Source organism: Electrophorus electricus, chromosome 24 (assembly GCF_041902795.1).
Source record: "Electrophorus electricus isolate QZ-2024a chromosome 24, ASM4190279v1, whole genome shotgun sequence".
NCBI lineage: Eukaryota > Metazoa > Chordata > Actinopteri > Gymnotiformes > Gymnotidae > Electrophorus > Electrophorus electricus.
The window spans coordinates 7,768,050-7,792,126 of record NC_137520.1 but is presented as its reverse complement, the minus strand read 5'-3'; the positions used below and the strand labels follow the sequence as shown (position 1 = coordinate 7,792,126).

The 24,077-nt window shown below is 42.7% G+C and overlaps 1 protein-coding gene across 2 annotated transcripts; it reads left to right on the top strand.

The window, feature by feature from the left end:
- cables2b (Cdk5 and Abl enzyme substrate 2b) lies at nucleotides 1–24,077 on the top strand. Of its 2 annotated transcripts, XR_004775576.2 has the most exons (10): nucleotides 1–674; nucleotides 4,941–5,033; nucleotides 6,597–6,674; nucleotides 7,604–7,712; nucleotides 9,249–9,399; nucleotides 17,110–17,204; nucleotides 18,278–18,384; nucleotides 20,238–20,442; nucleotides 21,278–21,517; nucleotides 22,817–24,077. XR_004775576.2 is itself a non-coding variant. In XM_035522303.2 (9 exons), exons 1-9 carry the CDS (start codon nucleotides 139–141, stop codon nucleotides 21,416–21,418), a joined length of 1,515 nt encoding a protein of 504 aa, XP_035378196.1. In that variant the 5' UTR covers nucleotides 1–138; the 3' UTR covers nucleotides 21,419–24,077. The 2 variants fall into 2 exon arrangements, 1 of the variants encoding a protein (XP_035378196.1); XM_035522303.2 differs by having other exon boundaries at nucleotides 21,278–24,077.

Here is a 24,077-nt window from a genome sequence, read left to right as displayed (position 1 = left end):
TTGACGGTCCAATCCCGTGTAGAAATTCTCTAATTAACATAATTCCTCGCATAGCACCAATGAACTTGAGGTGGGCGTGGTCGGGTTTCCAGCGCCACTGTAGAACACTCGGAGCGTAATTTGTCTCCCCACTTGAGAATGGCGGCTGCTGCGTGCGGTGTGCACACCACGTCGAGCGCTTGTACAGGCAAACTACCCAGAGAGCATCTACGAAAAAGTGGAGATTCCCGGAGGAGACAAGCAGCGCTTCTGTTCCTTACTAATATATCCCTTGACGGGCGTCCATCGCTGCAGATAAACGATGCCGCTGCGGCGGGCCGGAGAGATGCCGAATGTGAAGGCACCGACGTTGGGTCCACGATAACTGAACTGTCGCCGGCCTCAAGCACCTACGGGACCTTCCCCAACCTGTCGTCCTCCGGCGGCGGTGTGTGTCCCGTTCCCAGACTCGGGATCTTGAATGTTCCGCCAATTCTCGTCCTGCCGTCTGATTCGGAATACGGTAGTGTGGGGAACACTGAAGTGGAAACGAGCGAGCAAGAGAGGGTGTCCGTTTCGTCGCAGGGGAATCTTCTCTCGCCATCCAGCCTTCAGCCCACTCCACTGGGAGCGCGAAAGTCCCCGACGCTGCTCTCCGTCCAGAGTTGCAGCTCGTCTTTGGAGGCTCGACAAAGGCGAGTAGCTGTCAAATACTTTGAAACTGAACGTTAGAACGGACGCACTTCTCCATGTATATTGCGCTCTGCTGGTTTGTGCCAGCCTATGATCGTTTGAACCGCCTTCCCTGGAAGGTTTTGCGGCTGTTGAATACAACTGTTGGACGTAACTTTACCCAAACAGGTGCTGCGTCCTATACGCTCACGTGTTACACTTGCAGTAAGTTGCATTGTTGTAAAAACGCGGTGTACAAACTATTGCTCACTCACTTCCGTATTACGTGTTTAAAAACCCATTATTTATTGCTTGAGGAACACTTTCAGACCAGTGGGAACGTGGTGGGCGAGGTTGCAGCTCTCCGGAGACGCTGCCTTGACGAGTGTGCGCTAATGTTTACATTTTATCATCTTTAGTAGGCTATTTGTGCTCTTTATTATTATACCGACCACCTTATTTTATGAAATGCATAACATTAACACATGAGAGAAACGTTGCTTGCAGCACTTTTCATCCAGTTATATTTGTAAACAGGTAGGTAACGTGCATAATTACGTTTTACCTAAACCACTTTTTAGCGCACCCAGTTTGACGCACCCTTTTTTAAACAGATACGCCTGTTGGTGACTCTTGGCTTGAAATCACAGATGTGCTTAAATGTGTCGGATTAAGAGTGGACGGCTATTAACCTCACAAGAAAGGAAACACTCTGTTCCCACACATCTCATGTCCCCACACATCTCAAAGTTTAGTTGTCCTGCTAAGGAAGCAAACAGTAAGATAAGAAAAAGAAGCCCCCTGAGAGAAGGAGCAGTACAGACGACATCATGACCCGAGCACTGTTTGTCCAAACTTGGGCATTTTGTGGACCAAACCTGACAGGAACTTGGCAATGGTTTACTTGTGTGACAGAAGGAAGTGAGAGAGTTATATTTATCGCACACTCATGACCTATAGGTTGATGAGAGAATGGCGTGTGTGTGTGTGTGTGGGTGGGTGGTGTCGAGCAGTAGAGGGGGGTGGGGCGTTTTTCACATCGGCATCTGCTTAGGGCAAGAGCCTTGCCGGTCAGTTCTGGGTTGCCTGTCCTGTAAATGCACGCGCCCACGTGCCAGGAATGCCCAGGGAGATCAAAGAGCACAGAGCAGCCTGTGACGACTGCCAGCCGCATAGTTTCTGCAGGTCTGAACACATCTACCTTGCACCATAAGTGTAGGCTAGCACCGAGCCAGTCGTGTTAACGTGAAAAGAAGAGCTCTTTTTGTACCTGGTAATTGTGATTGGCCCTGGAAACCTTTTCCGGTGCTATCTGCCGATTAATGTTAATCAGTTATCAAACTGCCGACAAAATGCAATATAACCAACTGTCATAAACTATAGAATTGATGATAAAATGTCCTACCACCCCACCTACAACTCTTGTCCCCTTCTGATACAAGACGGTGTTCTTTTGGACGTTTTTACGTTGAATATAAGAGCGCGATGGATTGCGATCGTGACTTTTCCATTGTGGCAGTTTCAGAAGTATTTTTTGCTGAGTGGGCGGGCCCAGGTCCGAGATGCCGCACCAGCAGTCGGGACTTTCTGTGGCCTTCTCTGAGCCACTGAATGGCACCTGACCCTGCAGAGGGGAGCCTTCCACCAGCCGCCTTGCACACGGGCACTTTAAATAAGCCACCGTTTTACAGCAGTGTGAATTAGCAAAAACTGTAGCCCTGAATGAGAGACTGAGATTGAGAGTCAGGTAGAGGGGAGGCATGACCAGCAATTAAATAAGCCAATGGTTCCTCCACTGCTGAATTATTTTTCCGTTTTGTTGTGTTGTGAATTATGTATGTGTGGGTCATTTGGGGGGGGTCCATGTACGTTTGTCTGCTTGGAATACAGTGAAGTGTTAATTACCTTTTTAAAAACCAGTGAGTAAGCCTAACCTTCCTTCATTACTTCATATCTGTGGCAGTCAAATAATGAGACATAAAGGCTCATGAACATCTCTATAGATAGCAAAATGACTTCCTCTTCAGTAGTGGTTACCAGCGTAAAACATCCTTTATTAACCACAGGAAGCTGGTGTTAAACACACGTTATTACATCTGACTTTATGTTCAGTTCAAACGTTTTTTTCAACAGACCTTTTTTTTTTTTAGTACGTCAGCCACAGTGCGATGGTACCGAACCCAGAACGGCAAGAACTCAGCAGTAACGGCTAGACCCTCGTAAAACACTTGAGCCTGTTTACTGGAGAGCAGCACACTGCATAAACTCCAGCCCCTCCCCTGCCCACGCTGTCGTGATTTAGCTTCACGCCAGCCCTGCTGTTTCAACCCACACACCTATCTGACGCCCTCGGCGTGATATGCGTGTGCTCCGGGAAAGTGGGACCGCGGAGCCGATCCATAAACCCTCTGCCCCCTTCCCCCTCAGACTGGGCACACCAAAGCTGACAGCCAGCTTTGCAGTTACTGGTACCCACTGTTCCACATCCTAATGTGGAAGCTGGGCCCAAAATGAGACAAAGATTATTATCCTAGGAGAGTATGTTAATCCAAGAGAGATTCTCATCCCGGGATACTACGTTAATCCCTTCGCTCCTGCTTAGTCTTGATCATCTCAGGCAGGCAGTCTGGCATATTAAGAAGCACTGCAATGCGAAAAAGGAATTTGCAAAGAGAGATGTATTCCGGTCAAAGACCTCGGTGCTGTATTTATTTATTTATGTACTTTTTAAATTTATTCTGAGAATCAATCGACGGGCAAAATGTAAAACAACAACAAAAAAAACCCCAATGAACCAACTGACTGGATTAACAGTGCAGAAGTAGCTTTCCTGGCATTGATGAGCGGCCAGGGAGGGTGAAGCAGGGGCCTGAGTTCACATATCTAGATGGACAGATGCGCCTGGATTACTCTTTAGGTTATATTAAGAGGAGGCAAGCGAGTCATTGTTGCCAATTGCGACAATGCTGTGTTCCCGTGTGGGCCTTACTCACTAATCCAGTTTGCCCCTTGGGAGCACATGCTGAGCCCAACAGATACAAACCTCACTTTAAGGTTTCAAGAGAAGGCTTGGTTGAACAAGCAGTCCAGGCCTGACGACATGAAATCAGTCATTATATTTACCTGACACTTTTGTCCAAAGCAACTTACAATTATGACTGAGTACAACTTGAGTAATTGATGGTTAAGGGCCTTGCTCAGGCACCCAACAGTGTTAATTTAGCAGTAGTGGGGCTTGAACCAGCAACCTTCCAATGATAAGCTGAGTACTTTAACCACTGAGCTACCACTGCCCCAGTCACACTCCTGATGTCTGACAGTGGAAAGTGTCTGCTCTCACTGAGCCCCCCCACCCCCACCCCAACAGACACTCTCTGCCTGTCTGGCTCGGATAACAGTCCATTCTAGCACGCGACATTAAGGTCGTTGGTCACTCCTGAAGCAGAACAGCTTGGCTGGAGAGGGGCTTTGGTCGGGGCCGGTACCGCACAAGCAGGTGGCGTAATGCGTTATTTCGTGTTACGTATCACGTCTCCGTATGGAGGTGAACGGCGCTGTGCCCTGGGCAGAGCTTATGGAGAAAGACAGACGGTCACAAAGGGGCGATGTTGTGCATGAGAGCAGATGCTGCGATTAAATAAATAACTTCTATTTGTTTATTTATTTGTTTGTTTATTTATTTAATTATCTGTCTGACCATTTGGAGATCCTCTGTTAACTGGATATCATTGGACAGAGAGTTGCTATAGCCAGACGTTTAAGAGTTTCTGATGCGAATGCAATCACAATCTCATTGACGAAAGCCTATGATGGCGGAAAGGGTCTCTCTCTCTCTCTCTCTCTCTCTCTCTCACACACACACACACACACACACACACACACACACACACACATCTCTCCTCCCATGCAAACGTACCCCGGGCCCGGTGTCTAGTGGAGCCGTGATAGACGAGCAGCACAGAGCCGGTCGCTGCCAGTTTCATTAACCATATAGAGTACTGAGCCACAGGAAAGAGGAAACCACTCTCCTGCCCCCCCGCCCTCCATTCTTAACTGCCATACCTCTCAGCCGGGGTACCCCCATCCTGGCGTTATTTTGGTGCGGCATTGCGGCACTAACATGCTGTAAGAGTGAATCGATTATAACTGCGGTACGTGTTAGTTGGCATGTGTTAGAAATGTCTAGACCCTAAGAGCACAAACTCGCAGGCATCCTATATAAAGGCTATTCATTTGTGTCTCCTATTGTACAATAAGGATTTCTGTCTCTCTCTCTCTTTCTCTCTCAGGACCCGTAACGTGTCTGGCTCCTCTCGGCCACGCTCCTTGAAGAAAGTTCACTTCATTAAGAGCATGCGGCAGTATGACACCAGAGGTAGCAGGTGTGTGCATGTGTTCACCTCTGTCTATTTGGTATTGCCTAATCCCCTGTATTGTGAGGTCGTGCCCACAATAACAGCCTGTGGGTCGATCTTGACCTATATTTTATAGGTGTGCGTGTGTATCAGTATTTCTACTTTTCCCCCACTCATTTGAAGTAAGAAGGTGCTCTGCACTTCTTGCTGTTGCTATTACTGTACGAGTTCAGTAGGTGAAGGGAGATTACTTGTTGACAGGCATAACTAATGCTAGAAGTTGTCAGTATATACATTCAATTAGCAAATCTACCATCTGATCCCTGTAGTGTTTTGTTTTGTTTTTTAACTGCGAATTAACCTTCCAGTATTTGTATGAAAAATGTTTTGAAAGACAAGTGTGAATATCTTCCTGTAGTTCAGGCTGAATCATGGGGATCACATGTTTTTGCGTTTTCCCAACTCTACCACATGTAACTCGATTTGCAAAGAGCTAGCTAATTAGCTAACAAACCAGATCGCGTATGTCGGGTTGAACAAAAAATGCACATTCCCTGAACTGTCCCGTGCTGGGCCTGGGAAGCGTCGCCATAGGTGGAGTCGTTCAGGCTGGCTCCGAGCCGACAAGCCACTTCTAGAGGTTCCTCAGGCTTTTCATGAACTTTCCAAAGGAGCAGTCTGCACTCCGACTCTCCTGTGACGCAAAAGACATGTATAAATAACACTTGCAGCAAGAGTCTCAGATCAGGGTTGGCACTGGTTAGGCGCTCTCATAACTATGGGGCAGATCCACTGCAGAATGCCTTTAGGGCAGTGCTCACTGGCCTCGCCTGTGTGTGGGAGACAGGTGTGGGGCCGAGGGAGTGGATAAAGAGTTTGCGTGCTGTTTCCCCGAGACCCTGCTCTTCCTCCAGCTGTGTTTGAGTACCCACACAGAAAAACTAAGAGGCCCACACAGGTCCTGCTTTTCCATAACTTTTTTTTTCCCCTCCCTGGCTTTTTCTTCTTCTTTTTTAAACACACACACACACACACACACACACACACACACACACACACACACACACACACACACACACACACACACACACACCCTATTCAGCGTAATGGGAGGAAGGGGGAATTAATGATTCCAAATGGCCGATGAGAAATTTTCCGCTGGCCGGTGGCCTAACTACCTATAGCGAACTATTTTTAACTACTATCAAAAGTTAATAAGGCCACAGAGGCAAATACAACTAAATGACAACAGTAACGCATGTGTGTGTGTGCATAAGCTGCAGAGTGTCCGGATGGAGATCAGTCCCAGCATACCTCTGTGGGTATGGTGCATGTGGGAACCACATGAACGTGTGTGTGTGTGTGTGTGTGTGTGTGTGTGTGTGTGTGTGTGTGTTATGGAGTTTGATCTCCATTGCACAGCCATAACAGCAGGTGCAGTCACTCTGTGGACCTGTGAACGACCTCGAGAGTGTAACAAGTCTTCTGAACGCATTCACTGCCTGCTTCCCGGGAACTGACAGAGGGGTGAGAGCGAGTGTGTGTTTTAACCTGCCAGAGTTTTGTTATTGTTTTTCCCCTCCACTGCAGGATCGTGCTCGTCTGTGCGAAGGGATCACTGTGTGCTGCCTTTTCTGTGCTGCCATATGGAGAGAGCTTCCACATCAGGTACTACGGGCAAGCAAACATCCACAGTGCTTTTCTCTGACGCCGCCTGAACTGTCCAGCCAAGCACATCCATGCGCAGCTTCATTCCCGCTTACTCACAACGTCCTGCTTTGTCTCCACCTTTTTCCCACGTACTGCGCAATGACCCTCTCTTCTCCTTTCCTGTCCTCTGTAATTTTGTCCCAGGATTATTTTCCGTAAATAAACATTAGATTGTCATACTCCTTTCTGAAAGTAAACATCAATTGGCATACTTTCTCTCCCCCCCCCCCCCCATAAAATAAACAAGACAGAGACTGAGAACTTGGGCACCATTTTGGACCCACAGTGAGCACAAGAGCAGAACATTCCTCCTGGGATCCAGGGTCTGGCCGGGACAAATGTCTCGAGCAGGAATGTTTCCCACAGTTCTGAGCTGAGTAGGACATGACCTGGCCAGCCCTCTCCCTGCTGTCTCCCAGAGCTGCCCACTGGAACCCAGAAAAGGGAGAACAGGCTTCTGGGAAGTGTAGTCCATCTGTTCCTCCTTTTCCCCCAGTTTATCTGGAGATTTGTCTGAACACGGACAAGGATGGGGGGGGGTGAATTATTAGCAAACACTAAAGTTGGAAGACCCTGAAAATTGGGTAATCACTCCTGCTGTGCATGCATGTGTGCCGGCTGCAGAGTGTATCGGAGTGAACGCTATCAGTGCAGGTTTGCCTGCCTTTACAAGCCTCTGGGCTTTCAGTAAACCTGGGTTCTCTCTCTGACCTGAGAACTCCTCTGCTGCTTCAATCTAATAGTTGTAATTAAAATAAAATGGCCTTTTTCTTCAGTGACGCTTCCCCTTCTGAAAGTGATGCCCTTATTTACTGAAGAGCACACAGACAGTATTCTGAACTCTCTCTTTCTTTCTTTCTTTCTTTCTTTCTTTCTTTCTTTTTCAGTGACCCTGCGCTGACCAACCAGCGGCGGAGGCACTCGTCTGGAGGATTCTCCACTACCCTCGAGATGCTTCCTGGCTTGGAGGGGGTGGAGCTCGGCATGTACGGAAGAGTAAGAATTAGATTACTTCAGCTGTCAGTCATGATGTCAGGGATGTCACTGGAGGAACACTCTGGTGTCCGTGACTGCTGTCCTGCTCAGCACCGATGGCCTCATTTCACACCCATCAGCTTTGTGGTGACATTATAATATATGTATGAATTGCAGTGAAGTACACACAATTTTTTTTTAAAGTTGTGGTTTGTTTGTTTTTTTTTCCTTTGGGTTTCCTGTCTCCATTGCTTCTGCAGTGCAAACAGATATGTCATCAGAATTAAAATGCATTTACATTTGCATGTCCATCAGCATTAAAATGCTTTGCCATTGGAGTGACTAGTCTTGGCGGTCTGGTGGTGTTAAACTGATCGGCAGGTCTTAACTTGGTTTCTCCAGTGGAAAGCTGATTACATCTCTCACAAGAATTACAACGGACAACTGCCGCAGTGACGCGTGAGGAGACGTGAATGATAACCAGCACAAAAGGATCAACTGTTTTAGTGGCTGGGTTAATAAATTTCCCTATAGCACATGTAGAGTAGTTAGAAGCTACTGTAATGCAGTTAAAAATGTGACTGGTAACTTTTCTCACTCTTTATGAGCATGTCTTTTGACATTTTGATGATTAGTGGAGTGTTTTACATGTATTTCACGTTTACAGCATTTAGCAGACGCTCTTATCCAGAGCGACTTACATAAGTGCTTTGTCATTTACTCATAGAATATCCTAGTACAGTACAGTAGGTTAGAGGTTCAGCATACCAATGAACTAGAATACTGTAGAAATGCAGGGATCAATGCTGATACCTAGAAGTACAAAATACATAAGGTCTATCTTAATCAATAATAAGTGCAATAAACAATAAGTGCTAAAGTTTGTTAAACAACATAAACAATACCCTACAACAAGTACCAATTTAGTGAGTCAATATGGGAGCAGGGTCATTTGTCCTTTAAATAATCTGCAACTAGATGGGTCTACAGTCTGCGTTTGAATGATATTAGCCGTTGTTTTATTTGTAGGATTGATAAGTGAGCACCAAAGGAATTCTTGTTGTTAATAGCTGATTTTTTTCGTAGGTCTGCGTCTGTTGTCTGAAGAGGTAAAACACAAGCATCCTCTAATGCTGATGGACACTGCATTAGTCACATACGTTAGCACTCAAACACCTGACCTACACTCATGGAACTTTAGAATTTGCAATTTGAAGATCCATTTTTTCTAATGTAATCTGGTTTCATATCCTAGAATCAAACCACTTTGCTTACACAGCTGATGGGCCTTCTGTCAGAGATCCTGTTTCTTTGGGAAACTCGTGTACTTCACTGCAATTTTGACCACCTCTACATGTTTTAGTACAGTACACTCCAGTTACTACATACGATCCTCTTCTGTTTGATGTTTATGGATGGAGTAATTGTGTGTGTGTGTGTGTGTGTGTGTGTGTGTGTGTGTGTGTGTGTGTGTGTGTGTGTGTGTGTGTGTGTGTGTGTGTGTGTGTGTGTGTGTGTGTGTGTGTGTGTGTGTGTGTGTGTGTGTGTGTGTGTTAGACGATATCCTATGCCCAGTTCTTGTACCCCACGAATGCTTTGGTCAGTGACAAAGCGCCAGACATGGCATTGCAGATGCCCTATTCCAGAAACAGCATCCCACGAAGCTACCCTTCATCACGCCTGAGCAGCACTGTGGGCCTCAACCTGGGTATGACACACACTCACTCACTCACTTACTCTCACACACACACACACAGTTGGCTAAAATATTTTCATCTGTGGCATGCACACGGTTGCTACATCACTGTCCTGGGAGCAGGCTGGGCTGGGCTTGGCTTGTACTGGGCCTCACTGAGGCATGTTTATCCAAGATTCCTTGATCCTATTGTGACCCAAGACTGACTGAAATAGTTTAGGAGTGTGTATATGTGTGTGCCTGGGGCAGAGGATTAGTCTGATATCAATAGGTCCTTCAGTAACACACACATTAGTGCCCATTATGTGCCCGTTATATTTTGTGTCACACAGACACAATGGGGGAGCTGAAAAGGTTGTGATGTGCTGCATGACTCACAGAATAAAGAGGCAAGGGCCAGCACTGTAGCCGGTCATTAACACAGCGCTGCTGCAGCCAGGGTCTGTGTGTGGACTGAACTATTCTTGTGTTTTTCTACTCTGGGGTGTGTGCGCGTGTGTCATTAGCATAGCCCTTGCTGTTCACATCCATACCCCAGATTTAGTAACCCTTCATTAACAAGACCCATAAGAGTCAGTGAAGGACACTTTTAAGCAGACTAAGTACTTGAATGAAATATGGAAGTCTTACAAGCACATTTTTCTTTGCATTAAATATACATTCTATAGTATGTGCTCACTGGTTAAGGGCGATGACATAGAACACACATCTCATACTAAGAGGAGGTGTTTTCGCTGGACTAGTGTGGTCTCGTGTTCTCACTGACTGCCTGTCCCATTTTTAAAAAGCGCTTACACAAGAGGTCCTGGCACATCTGTGCAGTAGCGAGGTAGCTATCTACCTGAGCGGTTAGCAGCGAGGACCACGCTAAACAGCCTTGTCGCCCGTAACGTGTTCATTTGTTCTCCTATTTAACAGATCTTTGGGTAAGTAGGCATATGCGTGGATTACATTACAAGAATGAGTTTAGTTTAATTAACAGCAGCAGCTGGCTTTGCTGAAGACGTTTAACCTTCTAACTTGCTGATTTGAGGAGGTAAGCTAATGAATGGTGAGGGAGGATTGCTGTATTTATTATTAATCTAGCATGTTCCACTCTACCAAACGTGTGGAGACGATGGATTTTGCTGCTTATGTGGGGGGGTGGGGGTGCTGTAATTGCACCCACACGACTTCAGGTTTTGTGGCACTTTTTGAATAAAGTAACATTCAAAACCATTTATTTATTGTTCATTTTTATTGCAAAACAGAATGTAGTGTTTGATTTTAGAATTTTTCATAATTAACTTTACATGATCAGACAAGTACAAAATAAAGATAACATTTTGTACTTGATTATTTTGTACTAGATTAAACAAGTTTAACATTAATATTAAGAAAAATGCCTTTTTTATATTTACTATAATTAATTATGTATTAATTATAGCATTACAACACACCACGTAATAGCAGCAAAACATGTCTGCCAGGAAAGCCTATTAAAATTTTCAAAGTGAAATCAAAATATGTAATGCAGAAACCCAAGTCTTGGCTACACTTAAATACTGTTTATAACTGTTTATACTGTTTTTTTGTTTTGTTTTGGGGTTTTTTTAGTGCCCCATTTAATTGCGGGCGCTCAGGTTTTTGGAAGTGCATTCTTCCTGTTGGAGAAGAGAGACTACAGAAGGATGGGCAGAAGGGGGGCGTGGTAGCTGGGTGGAGCTACAGGACCTGATGTACATGATCAATCACATTTTAACTTCTCAACAGTTTCTCTCTTGCTGTAGTCGAGTACTTTGAGGACAAACCTACACTGTGTTCATCTTATCCATGGTCTCTTTACATGACCACCTCCCTTTTGGTGAAATGCAGATCAAAGATGGACACAAGGGATTTCATGCTTACACTTATTGCTAGCAGGGGCTCAAACGTACAATGCAAAATACAAAGGAACTCATTTTTTGGCACTTTGAGCAGCAGATTAGTTTGTAAGATAATAGGCCTCTAGCTACCACAGCATTTTACTCCTCAGTAAGGTTCAGAAGACCTTTCAAATTCTGTGCTTCCTTAGGAGATTGCCAAGCATTTCAAAGTCATACTGTTGGCATTTGTATGAAGGACATGGTGTGCTGGATGGTGTTCCACGGAAAGTAGGCAAGCCTGGATGTTGGGTTTTTTTTTTTTTGTTTTTTTTTTTTTGGTTTTTTTTGTTATTGTTGTTTTAAATCCAGCACCTACAAACACTAATAGCAATAGCAGTTTGCTGCCTTCATTTTTTTCTTGTTGCCAAAAGGGAAGGATGCCTGTTTCGGTGATGACACACGTCTGCGGAAGCCAAATAAACTTGTGAAACCTCTTGGCTTCAAAATTAAAAATGAAGAAGAGCTTTCCTGACCACTGTTTCTGTACAAGGTTGCAGATTTAAATGCCACTGCCTAATCTGTCTGTTTGCATTTAATAAGTGCACACAAAGGCCTGTTTGAGTAGGAGACTGAAGAGGAAACCTTCATATCTGCTGTTCACATGGTGTTTGACACCTGCATATGCTAAAGCCATACTGGTTTATTGTCTTATATACGATGTATGCTTACTAAAGCAGTCAGTGTAACATATGGCCTTGTAGATACTTTTCCAGCATTTTCTCTCTCTCTCTCTCTCTCGCTCTCTGTGTGTGTGTGTGTGTGTGTGAAACATGAGCGAGCACAAGTGTCACACAGTGAAAATGCAGGTGTAACGAACCAGCTCAGATCAAAAGCTCAGTTCAGAATAAGCCACGCCATTGTTTGTTGTTGTTTATTGTCTATTTCTTTCTCTCAACATTTTCTTGGAAATGCTTTACAGACTGTTGCCTTGTGGGACACGCCTTACAAATCCCAAAAGAATCTGCCATATTTATCTTATTCTTTTTTTCTGTTTATTTAAACACATACGAAGGGTGCAAATTGGTCTGTTTTATTTACATCTTAAACTACAGGCTTAATATTTTTATTTATAAAACTTAAGACAATTAGTAGCTACCATGGATTATGTGGTTACAAGAGGCAGGGATGGGAGTCCAAACCCTCCAGTCCTTGGAGTGTAAGGGGGTAGTGTTTTAGTGTTCACTGGTACAGAAGTTCTTTTTCAAAAGCTGAAAGCTCTCCTATGCTTTGCCTTCTTAATTCTACTTTCTGGCAAAGCCAGGCACCTGAAAAAAAAAAATCCCGGGGAGGCTTTCCGACTTTCTGAACCTGAAGTACACGCCTTTGGAAATATTTGGCAGCCAGCACCAAGGAACTCCTTGCTAAAGTAACACTTTACCTCCCAGGTGTGAGCAGCTGTTTTCCTGCACCATTATCGGAAGTATCTTTTCAAGCCAGCTACAGTGATGGTCCCTTTTCACATACACACACGCTGTTGGTGATGGCAGGATGGATGGCTCAGATAAGGCCTCCATGCACTGCGCTGCATTCACATACTATCCGTCTTGTGTTTTTTATTGAGAAGACGTAGTGTCTAGAATCATGAGTGTATAGTCAAAAATACTGCAAAAAACATTCGGAGTTGATGGCATTTGTATTTTTTTCAATCTAGACAAACTAGATTGAAAAACTAAACTTTTTCAATCTAGACAAACTAAACCAGTCTCCATAGAGACTGGTTTGATTGTGTGTGCTAAGCAACTGCAGAATGTTTGGTTTAAAATGTTTGGTTTGGAAGTTGGAATGTTTGGTGCTCAGTTTGGGTCCTGAAAAGCTCAAAACTGGTCATACTGTGATTTTGCTCTACGATTTACTTTCGAGGATCTATACATTTTTCATATTGACTATGAATTCGTACCGCCGGAGATCTGGACAGGAACACAGGAGATCAGATTTTACCACTCATGGTAAGAAAAAAAAAATTTTCATACACTGTACATTATTTTATACTTGTGTGTGTATATAAGCCACTAGGTTTACTAAGTAGTGTTTCAGAATGGATTTCCATATGTAGGCTTGTCCATAATAAAATGTATTATTGTATTTATTATAGATGTATATAGTAGGATTCTAAGTTTTAGTAAAATGTTTTATCAGATAGCTTGTATCTATTTTGGTACTTTAATATTACACTGCCGATCATGGTCAAGCTTTGTTTTCCATGTGTACAGCACGTTTTGATTCATATTTTATAAATTAGCATAAGTTATTTATTTGAGATTCATTCATTACCATTTCACATAAGTCTTTCTGTTGCCATGGAGAACGTAAATAAAAATCATGTGACATCACATACTCTCTCAACAACATTCTAATGACATTACATGGCACTGTAGCCCTTCTTATAGACCTGATGATATTATTTACAGGGCACATTCACGCTTCCTCTGGGCATCCGACTTGCAGTTTGCATTCAGCCCGTGACCTGGAGAGGCAGAGGCACTTTGCCCTGCTAAAGGGTAACTTCTGGGGCAGATGAATCCAGTCTACCTCCAGCCAGCAGGTGGGTTCTTCATCCATAACTGTCTATTTTCACATACTGCAGAATGTATATGGCGGTTTATCTTCTTAAAAACTTTTTAAAAATGCATTCTTCATTGAAAAACTAATAGTATTAACAAGGACAAGGAGGTATACACACACACACACAACTCTAGTGTTCACATCATCACTGGCTTCCGGGAAGGTTCAGAATCAATTGTAAGATATTGGTACTTGTGTAAAGATTGTCTAGGTCCTTACATTACTGATATGCTGGAACAATACAGGCCTATTAGACACCAGATTAGTGGAGTCTAAAGTCATTAGCTATGCACAGACACTTTCAAAAACTAAAAACATGTTCTCCTGTTAAGCTGTTTTAGATGTCAGAGACAGTTTTGCACTGCTATTCTATAGCTTTGATTTGATGCCCTTAATATATACAATTCATCATATTTATTTTACTTGACCTTGTATCTCTTTAACTGTTCATTATATTTCTTTAATTTTACATCAACATTAATAATTTATCTTATTTTTAATGTATTTTGCTCTTTTAATTCCTTTTTAATATTTTGTTATTTAATTTGTTTACTACTTAAATGAACCATATTTTATTTGAATGAGTTACTTTGGCCATGTTTTTTTTTTTTCTATTTTTGGCAAATGCCTTCTTCAAGTAATAGATATTGGAACATCATAACTTTTATTATTCAAATTGTTCTGTCTGTGTAAAGCACTTTGAATTGCCACTGTGTATGATAAACATGCCTTGCCTTGCCTTTATTACACCCAAGAGTGGCACATCACTTCATGGAGGCACCAGCAGTTGCTGACTGCATCATTGCATCTGTAGATAACATGAGAGAGGGATTCTTCATATTGCGTGCTCATTGTGAAATATTAAAAAGGCAGACTAGCCTTAAAGTGTGCTGTATTTCACTTTATCTGTTGTGGAATTTTCAGGTGCACCCTACAACTCCCATGAGACAGTGATGTGTGTGGACTCCTATGGGCCGGCACCCTCGCATGTGGTCGGCCATATTAGTGGTGCTGTAGAGGCACCGACCATAAAGATCCTCCAGCATCCCACTGGTGTGCTCCTTACCAAATTGCTATGTATGACACAGAGGGGAAAAAAGAAAAAGCTAATTAAATGTATGTTTGTAAGGTCTGGTGGAGGTACAGAGCTCAGCTGCCTGGCAACATTGGAGCTTATTATACCAACCAGGAGCTCTACTGGCAGCAGGTCTACTGGGAGTGGGACATGCAGACCTACTACTCTCACCTGTCCAGCCTGGAGCAATGGCATAAGGCCTGCTACCAGAACCACATGCAGAACATGGCCAACCAAACGACGACGACTCCACCACCGCAGCTGCGGAAGAGAAAGAGGAAGACCTTCTCTGGAGATGAGGGATCATTCTCTCACTCCAGCTCAGAGTCGGAGGCACATGCTGACCACCCAGCATAAGGCCATGCATGAACCTTTTCAGTGAGGAGCCACTGGTGTGTGATGCAGTGGTTACCAAAGAAGGAGAAATGCTCTTCTCTGACCAAATCCTAGACCTGGTGGAGGTGATTCCTGGCATTCTGGATCGGGCTGCAGAGATGGGCTTCTCTGTCTGAGGTGCTATGGATGCTGTGTAATTATTTTCTGGATTATCAATTCTATAGAATTTTTTTCTCTGTTTTGTAAATAGCAAATTATTCTTTTGTATTAGAAGTTGTATTAAAGTTTATTTTTAATTAAACTTTTTCAGATCTTATTTAATTACGTAGGCACAATTCATGCTTTATTAATTTAATATACTTTGTTACCTTATTTAAAACATACATGCAACCCAGTACCAAGGTCTACATGTATATTGAAGATCTCTAGTTTTACAGTGTTTTTTAATATTTCCATTTTTGTGTCTTCTGAAACAAGCCGAACCACATGTCCTGTACTAAAAAATTTTTGTACTCTTTGCCAATTTGCATGCATGTGTCTGTATCATTTTTTAAAATTATTTGACTTTTATTTTAGATTTTTAAAACATTTTACTTTTAACCAATCAAGACATTAAGAACTAATTCTTATTTGCAAGTACCCGAAGACACTTGTAGAGTAGGGGGAGAGGAAGAAAAATGACAAATAAATTACTAAAGACAACAAACAACAAGAGTCATATAACAAGAGTTAACAAACTGAAGCTACGTGAATTGAACAGAAGTAAAACATTTACAGGTATTATTAAAATTGTCTTTAAGTAAGCCCTTAATAGCAGTAACACATGCGGATGTATCCAGCCTTTGGGTGCAGCCGACTGACGTGACAACAGGCCAAAGGATGAGTTGGATTTACTGTGGGCTTTACTGTGATGCAAAGGGAGGATGTCTTACTTGTCCACAGAAACTGCAATAAGTGACTTAAAAAGGGGCGTGAGAATACAAGAAGAGTTTCATAAAGAAGTGTAAGCCAGCAGATGTTACAGTGAGTGCGCAGAGAGGACTGTTCACCCAGACAATACAGAGAGAAGTGGAGTGTTCAAGGAGCGGTCATTTCAGAACTGGGAGTGAGCACAGTGCCCTTCTGGCCAAGCAAGATAACTTTAATTTTGGCTGTGTTTACTGATAAATGAAGACCAGTAAAAGCCTGATTAACTTTGAGGAAGATATCCTGATGGGAACATAATACTGTGTCAGGAAATGGACCAGTAGCATACAACATTATCATCGCCATATAAATGCATGCGAGAGTTATTAACGAGATGAGGAATATCGTTAATAAATTGGGAGATGAAAGTGGGACCAGGTACTGAGCTCTGGAAAATGCTTTTAGACACATGGCAGTGGTGAGAGATGGAGGTTTATATTTACACAGTGAAAACCATATCAGAGACTCCAATATAAGCTCATTTATATAGTAAGATGGCCTGCACCTTAAGCTAGTGAGTTAGTTGCTTGTTATCAGGTTTGTCCAGAAACTTAGATGATGCTCATGCAAACTGTTGCAGGGTTTTATCCATTTTGCTTTAGTGATCAGCATCCTTAAAAGGAGGATGTACAGAGGCTGCTTTCCAGAAAGCAGGCAATTCAGCAGTATGAATGGAAAGATGAAAAATGTTGGTTAATGGCACTACAATAATTGGAAGGAATTTACTAATCTGTGAATTTATAGTATAGATAGTAGATATGGTAAACAATTATACCATACCATGAACCCAATTAATTTCGTATTTGCCTAATCAGCCCCCCCGAATATAATATACAGCAGTTCTAATGGTGGTGTTTCTATGCACGTGGTCTTTTCCAGGTCTGGATGACTCTGAGTATGACCCCAACCTGCTGAGTGACCCCCAGTGGCCTTGCGGGAAGCACAAGAGAGTCCTGATATTTGCCTCCTATATGGTGAGATGGAGGGAGGGGCATGGGGGTTCAGGAGTAGCAGTCGTGTGAAGAGATGGGAGAGTCGGGTGAATTGCACTCTGGGACGGAGATGCACAAGCTAGGGGCTGCATGTGCTGCTCAACTCAGTATTTTGGCGTTAGCTTTCACCATATGCAAAACTATTTACATTTGTCGGATCGCGTGAATGTCGCAATTCATCACACGACCATGGAACCCTCATCTGGAATGCCCAAGGTGGCTCAGGATGTCACGGTAAACAGGAAAAAAATTATTTGTTAGAGGGTTCTTGTACATATTTCAACCTTCCATGATCTTGGTGTCACAAATTATTAACAAACCATTAAGAAAGCAATATATTGTTAAATATAATTTCAACTAAAATTTCAGGATGCAAAATGCTGGTATGAACTGTAATGGGACATTCAGACTGTTAGAATTGCACCATTGTAACTTGCTAAAAATGTCCTTATTAAACTGCCTACACACCTACTGAAAGAGGGAAACGTCCAAGGAATCTTGTTATGTGTTAGAGTACACGAGGAAGCCGCACTGTAGTCACGCCTGATCAGTTCTAGGGCTCCAGCCCTTCCTCGTCTTCATGCTGTCTGTCTTTGTTAAAGTGGAGAGTCAGTAAGGGTTTAGTTCCTGGCAGCAATCCATGAATGATTTGTTTCGGTGTCTCTGTGGGGTCAGATTCAGGTTGATCCATGCATCAGGTTGATCCAACTCTCTCTCACTCTCACTCTCTCTTTCTCTCTCTCTCCCTCTCTCCCTCCCTCTCTCTTTCTCGCTTTCTCTCTCTCTCTCTCTCCCTCTCTCCCACACTCTCTCACAAACACACACTCTCATGCATAGACAGTTAAAGAGGCTTAAATGACTCTCTATGTCACAGAGACTTTGTGCTGTTGGAATGAGCTTCATACAAAGGCTGGATATAAAGTCAGGATATATTTTAAAGCCATGGCTTCTATGACTTAAATGTACCTAGTCTGACCAGCTCATATCGTCACTATGCACACCTTAATACTGCTGACAAAAGCATGCAAGTAACACTCTGTCTCTATGTCTCTCAGACAACAGTGATTGAGTATGTGAAACCATCGGATCTGAAGAAAGACATGAATGAAACCTTTAAGGAGAAATTTCCTCACATCAAGCTCACACTCACCAAGATCAGAAGGTACACATCCCTACACACATACAGATTTGCACACTTACACTTACACAAACACATGACTGCTAACAAATAATATAACTGATAGCTGATAGTGCATTAGGTTAATATTGTATCCATATTAGCTGCATTCACGTCCTTGCTATACTATCCCAGTGGATGTACACAGCTTGGCATTAAGTTGTTGCAGTAACTATAGTAATCTCTCTCCTACAGATGTTACATTTTTGCACTTAAACGTACTTTGAGATTAAATGACATTTTCCACAATTCATTTTGCACAGTTTTTACAAATTAGGATCCTGCTAGGATCATGACCTTTTCGTGGGAGAGAGGCTTATAGCCCTAGTGAACCATAGAGCCATGTTGTGAACCATAGAGCCATGTTGTGAACCATAGAGCTATATATTGTGAACCATAGAGCTATATGTTGTGAACCATAGAGCCATGTTGTGAACCATAGAGCCATGTTGTGAACCATAGAGCCATGTTGTGAACCATAGAGCTATATGTTGTGAACCATAGAGCCATGTTGTGAACCATAGAGTCATGTTGTGAACCATAGAGCCATGTTGTGAACCATAGAGTCATGTTGTGAACCATAGAGCCATGTTGTGAACCATAGAGCTATATGTTGTGAACCATAGAGCTATATGTTGTGAACCATAGAGCTATATGTTGTGAACCATAGAGCTATATGTTGTGAACCATAGAGTCATGTTGTGAACCATAGAGCCATGTTGTGAACCATAGAGCCATGTTGTGAACCATAGAGCTATATGTTGTGAACCATAGAGCCATGTTGTCGAGAGCTTCTTGCTCTTGCTTGGGTTATCCTTGGGAGACTGGCCTAGGCAGAGGGCCCAGACAAAGAAGGGTCTACAAGTTTAAGGGAGTGAATCATGGCAAAAAAAAGTAGTGGCTCTGCCGCTACTTTGAGTTGTATCAGTAACAGTGAGTGGGGAATCACGGTGTCTGGGCAGAGCAGGATTTCCATACTTATTTTCCTAGGTTTGTAGCACATGGAGAGATCGCTCCATCAGTGCTTCTCAGCACCAGCACAACACAGGAGATGACAGTTACTGGTTATAAGCTTTGCTATAAGCGACACTCTTGTAATCAGTGGAACCCTCCCCGGAGGGCTGTGAGCATACCCTTGCTCTTCGCCACAGGCCCTCTTAACGTCAACATCCTGAACATCTCAAGTTCAAGTTCGGTTTATTCGTCACATACATAGTCATACACAGTATAACACGCAGTGACCCAACACTGTGGTACAAGCCTGCAAAAAAGTGCCAGTTCTGCGAGAACATGGATCTGGCAATATCTAGATTCCACTCCACAAGCTCTTATAGAGACACTTACTTGTTCAGCTTGTCATAACCAGGCATGTGACTCTTTAAAGACTGCAACAAGGGGGTCTACATTCACACCAGGGCAGATGGTCCTCATTCAATAGCTGCTATGACTCAGGTGGCTGGAATACGTTAGCTGTATGCACGCTGATCGACTCGAAGATCAGAGATCAAATAGCTCTGTAGTAGGCCTACTGTGCATGAAGAGCACAAAGCTGTACAAACCTGATTCATCAACATTCACAATTCTTTGATCTCATGAGAGGCCCTGTGCCAGTAGAGGTGAATAAATGATGTCCATGTGAGACATGTTTTTAGAGTTTCTTATAAGATATCTAGTTTTAGAAACCGTACATTCCAAAAGTAAACTGCGATTAATGTTGCCATTCATTTTATTTTTCTTTTGTTCTTAATGAGGCTTTGATGGCCTGTAGATGTTTTGAGAGCAGTCACCTCACTGACTCTGTTCGTCTGTCTGTCCGTCCCGGCGCGTCGCGCCCACAGCCTAAAGAGAGAGATGCGGGAGGCTGGGGAGGAGTGCGGCCTGCAGCCGGCCTCCGTGGCTGTGGCCTTCGCCTACTTCGAGAAGCTCGTCCTGCAGGGCCGCCTGAGCAAGGCCAACCGCAAGCTGGTGGCGGCTGCCTGCCTCCTGCTGGCAGCCAAGATCAGCAGCGACCTCAGGAAACAAGAGGTCAAACAGCTTATCGACGTGAGTGCAAATGAGAAAAGAGGAAAAAACGTAAAAAGCCTGAAAAGTTCACCTGCAGCTTCTTTTGGTCTTTTGCTTGAGGTCAGAGGTCTATCAGATTTTGTTTAGAAATACTTTCTCTCTCTCACTACACACACACACACACACACACACACACACAACCTGAAATCTGCATATATATATATATATATATATATATATATATATATATATTATATTTCAGTTCACAGCAATTAATCACATAATTAGTGTCACATATGGAAGCACCATGAAGATCCAGTGTGTAAGGAGATAAACTACTGTTCAGTCAATTAGAGGTCAAAGCAAAAAGGTTGTGGATTATTCAAGGTCTGTTTTATTCTATTAATAAGAGCTTGAATAGAGCTTGGCATTGTATTGTAGCGATACAGGCTGGCTGTCTGAGCAGTCTACTGAATGTCAAGAATTTCATGCCTACATGAATACAACTGTTGTTTTTATTAAAGGCATTAAACAGCCATTTCTGTGATGGTTCTTTTAAGAACCCCACAATAATAATTGACTCTGTTCACCTAACAAAAGTCAAAAAGAGCATAATGTCGACAAGTTCATAATCATTTACTTTTAGTTTCATTCCTGCACAGAGTACACACAGCAAAGTGCTAGATAACACTGGCTAGATAACACTTCACAGATGTTGATGCAGTAAAGTGGTTAAATAATAGCTGAGCACAATCCTGCTCTGGAGCTATAGTCACTGATCTCCAAACCCATGTTCCCATAAAGCCCTGCCAGTCAGAGCGAGTACTCCAGAGCGTTCACTGACGCCCTCTCATCCTGGCTCTTCTCTTTGCAGAAACTGGAGGAGAGGTTCCGCATTAGCAGGAGAGAGCTGATCTCCTTCGAGTTCACTGTACTGGTGGCTCTGGAGATGGCCCTCTATCTGCCTGAGAGCAAAGTCATGCCCCACTTCCACCGCCTGGTGCAGCAGCCCTGAGCCTGCAGCACCACCCACCCCAGCCAGAGCTGGGCCACGGGATCAGAGAGGCTATGGAGACCGGCCTCAGGGAAGGTTTCAGGCCAACACTAAGTGCTTGTAGGTTATAGTTAACATATATATTTTTTGCTTTTTATATTCACATGGGACATGTGAGGGAAATGATATGACATATTAGTTACGAGGCGGCTTTAAATCAACTCCAAACACTCAAATAACAAGGGAAGAGTTTTCCCACATCCTGTGTGTGTGTGTGTGTGTGTGTGTGTGTGTGTGTGTGTGTGTGTGTGTGTGTGTGTGTGTGTGTGCGCGTGTGCACGCTATTGACATGATTGTGACAAAAATAACTTCTATTTTTAATTTAAAGTAGAACTATCCTTGTATAGACACTTCTTTGAAAGTATATTTACAGCCACACTGAAACAGCCTGTATAATTTACTGTTACTATAAATTATTATACATCCAGGCATTTCCTGCTTTTAACCAATTCATGGTGAAAAGACTCATTTGTATAATGTTATGCAATATTTGAGGGGGTTTTTTTCTGTCACTGGTACAACACCACTGTCCCACCAGTGTGCACTGTTTGACTGTGTTCTGTGTTGAGACTTTTAAGATGTTTCGCAAAGCCTCTGATTGGAAGACAAAAAATTACATATTTACATTTCCAATGTAAATGTAAATTAGATGCTCTACATTAGAGCTGATTCAGACTAAAGCACATTTGCCGTGCTTCAGTGTTCTATTTAATTCTTTTAATTTACTTGTTTTTCCAGAGACTTATAATATGTACTGTGTGCCCTTATCCTCTTTTCCACACTATTTCTATCCACACTAATTCTTATGGCTCCATGAGTTCCACACATTTCAGCCTTTATTAAGGAACAGCTTTATAGTGTACTGTGTGCAATAATTATTTAATGTGGTGGCCAACACACACTGTTCAGTACTTCCTCTTCCATTAGTATACACACAAAAAACACAAAAATAGGAAGCATTTACGCTGTACATTTTACGTGTGGAAAATATTATATTTGACATTCGTAATATATAATTGAAACACTTTCTCATCTTGCTTTGTGACACAGTGGTCAGTGGTGTGAGTAGCTCTGGTGACACTGATAGCCTTGTCACTATGAAGCTGTTTACTTTGCCTGTCAGTGTGAAAGATGGTGCCATTTTCTAGCTGATCTAAGATTATCTTATAGCAAAAATCACCAAAAGGAGAATTGCTTACAAGTCCCCATAAACTAACAATTCTCCTGTACACGCTTGTGTTAATAACGGCTCACTTTTTTCTTCAACTTCTGATTTCCAATACATATCGTTTTCTAATGTTTATTGGCTTGTTATAATTTACAGTACCAATAACTGAATGCCGTATGCTCCTGCCATAGATACTGTGACCTTCAGAAACTACAGCAAATTGAGAACGCTTGCACTTTAGGAGGATGGTCTGGATTTATGCTGTCCCATAGAACTATTGTCCCAGTGAGGAATACGGTCCCATAACTGCCCTTCCTCTGGCTTTCTGGAGTTTGTGGTAAATGCACATACCACAGTGGTTAGTAGGGGCAGTCAATCTTCTAATAGGGCTCAGAGGAACTGGTCCAAGCTTTTCTTTCTGTCCAAGATGGTTTGCATTATGCTGTAGTTTACAGTGTCTTTGCAAAAATAGAACCTGTGTTCACGGTCGTAGGACAAAGAATTTCAAATGCCATCTTGTGGTAAACACTGGCAATAACCATATGTATGACGTCACTGCGGGGAAAAGATGAATTCATGGCAGTCGTTTGTTTCCCCTCATCCTGTACGTGCAAATTCCTCATTGTTAGATCTGTCTGTATATTTGTGCACTTAAATACCTTTTTTTTTTTGGTTTGAGAATGACTTGTGACCATGAGAGAGTCACTGTTAGCAGACTAGTGAAATTCAAGAAAGCAGTCTTTTTGAATGAGGCTTTTTTTTTTTGCTCTAGGTTCACCTAGACAGGGATTCAAAGACTAGTAAGTGCCTGAGAGAATTAAATGATTTGTAAGTGGGAGACAACAAATAAAGTCTGAATGCCAAATCTAAATGAGATAATCAGTGAAGCATTACACTGTGATTCTTCTGTGATTAATCCCTGACAGTCACACTGTTGTCATAATTTTAAGTAATGCAATAAGTAGGCAGTAGAATTTGAAGCTTTAAAGTATCCCTCAGTGTGTTTAGCAACTCTTGCAGTCTGCTGGTCACTTCTGCCCACCTAGTCCAGTACTGGAGTCCCAGTCCTGCTGTGGTGTGGCACAGCATATGGGTTCTAGAACCAGCAGAGTCATGTTGGGGTAGTTACAGAGGTACAAGAAATTGGAAAGGCTGTTCATTTAGAGTTCCAGTTTGATAGTCTTGTATAGTCTTCCGCTTTTCTAATATCATGTACAAACTATATTTGAATAGTAGTATGAGAAAGATTTCTGCTGTTTGTTTTGCTTGGAAACATTTATTTTTTCCACTTCACTTGATTTTATTCTGTTTGCTTTTTCCTGTAATGTATGCATACTATCATACGTATTGTACTTGTATGATAAATACTGTGTATTTGTTGTTGTTGTTGTTGTTGGTTTGTATAATATACCACAAAAGAGCACTTTGGAAATATATTTTCTGATTTCACTA

What these genes read in the sequence shown, in the direction of transcription:
- cables2b (XM_035522303.2), top strand. Translation starts at nt 139, where the DNA reads ATGGCGGCTGCTGCGTGCGGTGTGCACACCACGTCGAGCGCTTGTACA. An exon ending in GGAGAGAGCTTCCACATCAG is followed by an intron (nt 6,675 to 7,603) that starts GTACTACGGGCA and finishes TTTCTTTTTCAG; the next exon opens with TGACCCTGCGCTGACCAACC. An exon ending in AGGTCAAACAGCTTATCGAC is followed by an intron (nt 20,443 to 21,277) that starts GTGAGTGCAAAT and finishes TTCTCTTTGCAG; the next exon opens with AAACTGGAGGAGAGGTTCCG.